This window comes from Phocoena sinus, chromosome 1, assembly GCF_008692025.1.
Source record: "Phocoena sinus isolate mPhoSin1 chromosome 1, mPhoSin1.pri, whole genome shotgun sequence".
NCBI classification, from domain to species: Eukaryota; Metazoa; Chordata; class Mammalia; order Artiodactyla; family Phocoenidae; genus Phocoena; species Phocoena sinus.
In genome coordinates, this window is record NC_045763.1 from 35,113,357 (window position 1) to 35,121,619 (window position 8,263).

At 43.8% G+C, this 8,263-nt stretch overlaps 1 protein-coding gene across 2 annotated transcripts; it reads left to right on the top strand.

Annotated features, from left to right (window-relative positions):
* Positions 1–183: 183 nt before the first annotated feature.
* Positions 184–7,379, top strand: C1H1orf50 (chromosome 1 C1orf50 homolog). 2 transcript variants are annotated; one of them, XR_004351321.1, is made up of 5 exons: positions 184–322; positions 451–566; positions 5,587–5,691; positions 6,175–6,306; positions 6,682–7,379. XR_004351321.1 is itself a non-coding variant. In XM_032642146.1 (5 exons), exons 1-5 carry the CDS (start codon positions 253–255, stop codon positions 6,880–6,882), a joined length of 606 nt encoding a protein of 201 aa, XP_032498037.1. In that variant the 5' UTR covers positions 187–252; the 3' UTR covers positions 6,883–7,379. The 2 variants fall into 2 exon arrangements, 1 of the variants encoding a protein (XP_032498037.1); XM_032642146.1 differs by having other exon boundaries at positions 187–322; positions 5,587–5,673.
* The last annotated feature ends 884 nt before the right edge of the window (positions 7,380–8,263 follow it).

Below are 8,263 nucleotides of genomic sequence, written 5' to 3' on the forward strand. Positions count from 1 at the left end.
CAGCGCACGCCCAGGAGGCTGCACCGCCTCTTTGGCCTTCCCCCAGCCTGGACCCCGCCCCTCAGCGGAACCAGGAGCGCCAGCCGCAGCCACGCCTCCGAGCTCCGGGCAGCTCCGACACCCAATGGCCAGGGAACACGGAAGCTCCGCCCATGGGCCTTTTTGCGCATGCTCTGCAGCCTCGCACCGCCCGGGTAGTAGGGAGAAGGTGCTGTCGTGGGAGACGCTGCTGTCGTGGGAGACGCTGCTGTCATGGAAGACGCTGCAACGCCCGGGACGACCCAGGGAGTCATAGAAAACCAAGGAGTTCTGTCGGCGGCAGGTTGGGGAGTTAGGCGGGGCGGGAGTCAGTTGGGGAAACGAAGCCCTCCCGGAGTAGCTAGTCTGCCGGGCTCCGCGGGAGGCCGAGGGCGGGTGCTCACGGCTTGTGTTCCTGGGTGTGTGTCGCAGGAGCCCTAGTGGAGCTCACCCCGACCCCCGGCGGCCTGGCCCTGGTGAGCCCCTACCACACCCACCGGGTCGGAGACCCCTTAGACCTCGTGGCGCTCGCAGAGCAGGTGCAGAAGGTGAGGAGGTGCGGCTGGGAAAGTAAATGACCAGCTTCGTGCACGTTTGCTCTTCCAAACCACTTAGTGTGGGGTAGCATTTGTTCTCGTCTCCATTTTATACGCGGGGAAAACTGATGGTCATGGTGAGTCGGTGGCCTGACTCCAACTGATCTTCTGAGACCAAAGACCCCTTCAGCTGCAAATTGAGTGCCCATAATCTCCCTTCGTGGGAAGGTTTGCACAGTACTTTAAATATTCATGATTTCATTTGGGCCTTAGGACAGCCCTGTCAGGTAGGCAGTACGGTTATTCTTCCTATTTGACACGTGAAGGGAAGTGTCCAGGGACCTTTCAAGATCACTCTAACGCAGTTCTGCAGGGATGCATAGCCCGCTTACTTTAAACTGCTTCCCTAAGATCTTTACTTCTGACCGGAGGGCTTGTAGAGCTTAACATCTTTTAGAAGAGCAGGGACTCTTAAGTTTTGCCCTCTGTCTTCATTCACTGGACACAGTATTCCCAAGCCCAGTGCTTAGACATTGGTTGCCGAAAGAAGTAAAATAAGGAGGAAATATGATGTAACAGGAATAGCACTGGGAGTTTGGACACATGCGTTTTAATCTCAGCTTTGATATTAACTTGCATTGTGACTTGAGATAAATTACTTTTTTCTGGACCTCAGCTTCTTTATCTATGAAGTGCAGGGTGTGAACTAGGAGAGCTCCTAGATCTACATTTCTTGAAAAACCAGATTTCATCTAATCTTTCTTACCAAGACGTCCAGTTGTAGAACCCTCTTTGATATGTACAGGTACAGGGCCTTGCTACTTTAAAGTTTATGCTATCCCCCTCGTCCTTGTATACACGATCACATTTGGCCTTGGTTATGGTCAAAGACCTTCGTTTTGCTCAAAAAAAATTTAATAATTAATGTGCTCAGATTCCCTTACATGTACATCTCTCTACTTCAGTTTTGTTTTTTTTAATTAAGAAATTTTCAAATGCTTAGGAAAACTCATTTGATTCAAATCATGTGCTTTCTCTTTTCTAGAGAGGTGGGAAGCAAGGTATAACTTTTATGGATTAGGAGAACATTGTGTGTCTGTTTAATCAGATGACCTATTGGGAGGGAGGCTCCCAAAATCAGATCTTAGGCAAAACATTTTAAGTGGGTTACTGAGTGACCATTATGTGTATTACAAGGGCCTGAAACAAAGAAAGAAGGAACATGGTTTTTGTCCTTTAGCCTATAATCAATTTAGGGAAACACAGAGGATGCATTATTGTGCTGCTTCCATTTTTCCAGTATTAGTCTTTGAGAAGCTGAAGAAAAAACACTATGGAGATAAAGAGAATCAAGCATATTTCAATCCGTGTACTGAAATGTACTTTCTAGCAGGACTGACTTCTTAACATGCCATTTAGGCATTCGTGTGTGAAAGCTCGGGAACCCTGGTTTTAAGGCATGAACTTTGGAATCAGACTGATCTGTGTTGAAATCTTTAACTGCCATTTATTAGCTATGAAACCTTGGATAGGTTGCTTCACCTCTCTGAGTCTATTTCCTAAAATGAGAAAGTGAAGTTGGAGTTCATCATCTCCAACTTCATAAGGTGTTATGAAAATTAAATGAGACAGTATGCAAAGGGCCTCAGAGTGATTAGGGCCAGAGTTTGTGCTTATCATTATTGGTACTCTTTGTGTCATTTCTGTTTTAATTAGGCTCATTTGTGCACAAATGACAGATTTGTTGCCCCCTTAAGAGAAAGGAGAGTTACTGTAAGGCCACTCCTAACCCAGAACTATCCTAGCTCTAGGAACCACCTGTTCTCTCCTTGGCCATAAGGTGCCTTATTGTCCTTGGAACAAAATGCAAATTCTTGTATCAAGGGCCATAAAGCCTTACATGATCTGGTCCCTGCACTCTTTTTTTTTTTTGCGGTGCGCGGGCCTCTCACTGTTGTGGCCTCTCCCGTTGCGGAGCACAGGCTCCAGACACGCAGGCTCAGCGGCCGTGGCTCACGGGCCTAGCCGCTCCGCAGCATGTGGGATCTTCCCGGACCGGGGCACGAACCCGTGTCCCCTGCATTGGCAGGCGGACTCTCAACCACTGTGCCACCAGGGAAGCCCTGGCCTTCTAATCTGTAGAAGGCTATACCCCACCCCATCCAAATGACAGTATTATTAAATTGAATTTGAATGCCTCTAGACTACACATGCATTCTAATTCCTGCAGTCCTCACCACTCCCTGTTATTAAACCAGTTGCTTCATTCGTTATCTTTGATCTGCTTCTAGCACATAATTATGGTTATTTCCTTCATAATAGTGCATCATTGTTCCAAGTACATACAGCACTAATTATCTTTCTTTTTGGTGTCTGTTTCACTCCCCAGGGCTGTGCTATGCAATATGGTAGCCACTAGCTTCATATGGCTGTTGAGCCTTGGAACGTGTGGTTAGTGCATGCAGCTGAGAAACTGAGTTTTAAATTTTAATGTAAATTTGTTACTGAGCCCAAGCTTGCTCTGCTCACTGCACAACAGGTCAGTAAATCGGGAGACGAGGTGTTGAGGCAAGGAATAGTGATGTTATTCGGAAAGCCGGGTGTCCGAGAAGCTGGCAGACTAATGTCCTATAGTGCCATCTTATCGGGGTCTGGATGCCAATTTCGTTTATAGAACAGAGAGAGGGAAGAGGTGAGGAAGTAAAGAGGCCATAAGTCTTGCAAAATATCTCCTGGCTTGGCTAGTTTTGGGGAGGGGATGTGTTAATTTTTTCTTTTTTGCAGCCATTCACAGGTGGGCAGGGTCAGAATGTCTCCTTGTGAGCAGAACAAAAGCACTTTAGTTTAACATTCAGGCAGAGGGGCAGGGTTCCTAAGGCAAGCCATTATGTATGCTTATCCTATAGACAGCATCATTTTAGTGATTATAGTAACAAAAGCAGTGAAAAGTAAAAGTAAACAGATTCAACATGGAGTCAGATTCTGTTCTTCCCTGTAACAATTTTAATTAATTTAAATTTTAAAACCTGGTAATTGATTCAATTACTGGAAACTTTTAAGTATATTTGGAACAATTTGAGTATGTAAATCAACTCTTTCAACTGTAAATTTTATGAAGTCTCAATACAGATCAAGTTTTTCCAGTGAAAATTTAGCATCCAAATTGATAGGTGCTGTGAATATAAAATATACACTTAATATGAAATGTAAAATATCTCTTAACAATTTTTATATTGATTACATGTTGAAATGATATTTTTTTGATAGGTTAAATAAAATATTAGATTTTTCTTTTTTTTCTTTTTTGGCCGCACCATGCAGCTTGCAGAATCTTAGTTCCCTGACCAGAGATTGAACCTGGGCCACCGCAGTGAAAGTGCCGAGTGCAAACCACTGGACTTCCAGGGCATTCTGTATATTATTATAATTAATTTTACTTATTTATTTTTACTTTTAACATGGCTACTAGAGCATTTAAAATTACATATGTGACCTGTTTCATATTCTAAAGGATAGTTTCATTAGACTGTAATCTTAATGAAGGCAGGGACCTCTTTCTCATGTTTGCCAATGTGTGCAGTGCCTAGCATGGTGTCTGACACACAGTAATTGCTAAGTGTATATTCGTGGAACAGATAGAGGCTTGACTCAGCTTACTCAGTTGTTTCTATCCACTCATAACATGGCTTATACCTGACCTTTACCTTAAGCTTCCACAACTAACCAGCAAATTCTCTTAATATTTCTTAGTTCAAATTTAACCTCTTACTTTCTTTTCCTTAACTTAATTGTATACCACTAGAAGTTAATCAGTTTTGGGGGGAATTCCCTGGTGGTCCAGTGGTCAGAACTCCGCACTTTCACTGTCAGGGCGCAGGTTCACTCCCTGGTCAGGGAACTGAGATCCTGCAAGCTGTGCAGTGTGGCCAAAAAAAAAAAAAATAGTTAATCAGCTTTTTGTGAAAAGTAATCTGGAAGTTTCTGATGGATTTCTGATGTCTGAGTGATAATCCTTCCCGATACATGAATTGGTCACACCTGTCTCTCCTGGTTTTGAAAGTTATTTATTTTAAGCAATTTCCAGTGCCTTCAGTTGAATTTCCTAGCACATGGCAGACAGTCCTCTGTGTATATTATAATTGTTTCAGGTCTACATCATAGTGCAATCTTTTAAAAATACATTTTAAGTAACAATTAGGAATGCAAATATAAGTTAAAATATAATTAAGTGTGATGTAAATAATTCAACTGAGGTAATGGTCAGATTAACAGATACTTTCTATATATAGTTAGGTTCCTATATAGCAGGTGATAAGAGGCATACCACAAGTGTCTTTGGATTTTCATTGTAAAACCCATCCCCGATTTCAGAAATGTTTAAATGTAAGAAAAAAAAATGGGGACCTGAGGAATAAGTGGGGTCAGTCAGGCAAAAGAGCAAGAAGGAAACATATTGGGTGGAGGAGAGGGCATATTCCATATTATTTGGAAGCAAGAAAGAACAGGGCATGTTGGAAGACTGAAAACTTTGAGTGTGACTAGAATCTAGAGTGAACAAAGTAGACACTTTGGGAAATAGAAAAGGAGCACTTATGGGGCTTCCCTGGTGGCGCAGTGGTTGAGAGTCCGCCTGCCGATGCAGGGTACACGGGTTCATGCCCCGGTCCGGGAGGATCCCACATGCCATGGAGCGGCTGGGCCCGTGAGCCATGGCTGCTGAGCCTGCGCGTCCGGAGCCTGTGCTCTGCAACGGGAGAGGCCACAACAGTGAGAGGCCCGCGTACCGCAAAAAAAAAAAAAGAAAAGGAGCACTTATTTCTGTGGTGTGGGTCGTGTCAGCATTGGCTTTTTGTAAGCAGTACTGTTTGAGCTGGGCCTTGCGATGAGTGGGCGTTCATGGGGGAATGGTGAGAATGGGAAGAGTATTTTAGGCATAAGCAAAGATGTTGATATAACATTGGGATCTAAATAAGAACATCGTAGATTTCTTATCCTTTTTTTGACCCACAGTTCAGTTTTTTTCTCGCCTTAGGCTAATGAATTTGTCAGAGCAAATGCCACCAACAAGCTGACAGTCATAGCCGAGCAAATCGAACATTTGCAAGAACAAGCCAGGAAAGTAAGTAGTGGCTTTTAGGTAAGTGTTCGTTTTCTTCGCTTAGTTCATAGGGTTGACTGAACTTGCTTATAATCATTGTAACTTACTTGTTTCAGTACCTCCTAGAAATATAGAAGTGTTGAGTAAAATAGAATAAGACCAAGAGGTTAAGTATAAGTGTTTTCACTGGGAGAAAGTTCAGTGAGATAAAGCATTTTGAGGGGAAACTATGAAAGAAATGTACTGACCACAGAAAAATTGGAAAGAAATGTAAAAACCATTCAAAAGCCAGTAACACTCAACGTTTTGAAATACAGTTTTCCTAAAGGCATTTTTACAGCATAGTAGCGTAGCATCGTGTAATTTTTCTCTGCAGTATCATCTGGATCTCAGTCGTGATTCACTGCTGTGGGGGAGCAAGACCCTAGGCATCAAACGGTTTCCAGATTTTGAGTGGGATGGTCCTTGCGTATGAGTGCCTGTTACCTAATACCTAATTGGTTACACCTCTGCGGTTCTTAGGTATTGGAGGATGCTCGCAGAGATGCTGACTTGCACCATGTAGCTTGTAATATAGTGAAAAAGCCTGGCAACATTTACTACCTTTATAAACGGGAGAGCGGTCAGCGGTATTTTTCCATTATTTCTCCAAAGGTAAGAACATTTAATTTTTGCACAAAAATCTACTCTTGTCTTTGAGAAATTCTTGGGTGTGTGTTTGTGTGTGTGTGTGTGGTGTGTGTTGCGTGTGAGAAAATGTAGGTATAGGGGTTGGGAAGTGGTTTTCTAGAAAACTGGAGGTGGCGTGAGCCCAGACATGACTCTGAAAAATATGCATGTGCTTAAATTATTTCACAGTCATTATCTCTGTTAAGGGAGGTATCTGATGTGTAATGTAATGGTTTCCAAGAATGATTCTGACTGGTCTGGAGTGAAAAGCTAAAAAAGAAAATTGTGGTAGAATTAGGACACAAGCTCAGTTTCTTTATCTCCTGCCCTGATCAGAACTGACTCCTTTGCCTTCTCTAGGAATGGGGGACAGGTTGTCCACATGACTTCCTTGGTGCGTACAAGCTACAGCACGACTTGTCCTGGACTCCGTATGAGGACGCTGAGAAGCAGGATGCTAAAATCAGCATCGTGACCAAGTTGCTAAGCCAGCCAGTGGCTCTGCCTCGGAGCACTGAACCCAGCTTCCAGGGCTTCACTTCCACTGAGAGTGGACTCTGACAAAGGCTGTCATGGCTAGGACCTGTCACCTCCTTGTTGCCCCAATCTCTGCCTTGATGGGAGGTGGCATGAGAATCGAGGGCACGTAGGGGAATCATGAACTTCTTTGAAGGTGGTCCTGTGTGAATGTAAATGCTGTCGTTATTACTTTTAGCTGGGATGGTAAAGAATCACATCAGTCTCTTTTGGGATCCTCTCCAGGTCACAGATACTCAACTCGTCAGTTTCAGAGTATTGGCCAGTGTACTTTGCTTCTCCTTTATCTCCATCTGTTCTCCCATAAGTCAGAGCATTAGAGAAAGAAGGGCTGCTTCTTCCCTCGAAAAGATTGGCAGGTCATTTTCCAGAGAGGACTGTTGTTAGTCTCTTAGTAACTAGAAGTGTTTGAGATTGGGGTTGTGGCTATTGAACAGTTGGTGCAACTCCAGCTTCAGATTCGTCTGGGAACCGGAATGTTGGGTACTGGCGGATGATAAACGGCTTGGCTTGGCTCGCGAGCGAGTGTGTGGTTCTGGTATTTCTGCACGATTGATAAGGTTTGGCTTGTCCCATTCTGCTCTTTCTGCTGAGCTAGGATGACTGGAGAATTTAAGGCAGCAGCAATGGCCACGTTTGGGGACAGTCAGCCTCTAAACTCACAGAATTTTAGACTTGGAAGAGATTTTGGAGGCTACCACTAACAACGTTATGAATCCACCCTCTAGCCCCACTGAGCAGGAGCTCCAGAGTTCCGCCATCTGCAGCAGGAAGAATCCATTAAGTGGCAACTTTAGAATATTGTGGAAAAGAGAATAGGACAGTGGGTGAGAAACAAGAAAAACAGCCAACCTGTTGATTATGAGTTAACTCGGATTAAAATTCACTTTGACCTGAATTATTCAGGAACTTAACAGAAGCTTTTTGGCTGAGTTACTCTATGCTGATTCTGACTGAGCTCTTGTGGGACTCTACCTCACTTCCTGTTTGTTCAGTGGAATTAGCTAAATTGATAGCATAGCCAGCATTGCTGTACTTTCTTCAGTGCCATATAATCTATTACAACATGCTGTAAAAAGAGTGAGAGATCTGTACTTGAAATCAAATTGCCCAAGTTCCTTTCTGGGGATGAATGTCCTTTGTGTTGATCTGCTTGGTAATGCCACAATCTCATCCTGGTGTTAAAGGCCTTTCCTTATAAGCTTCGCTCCTTGTGAGCTGTAAATGGTCCACAAAGGCCTAGCAGAAGTCGGGACTAGATTCTGTCAAGGTCGCACAGATGATACTTGGTCACTCAGTCCACAGGAGGTTGCTCTGGAGGCAGCCACGAAAGCCTCTGGCTGGGAGGCTGCAGGAAATGGGACACACACACACACACTAGTGGTATAGTAGTTGATTCTTACTA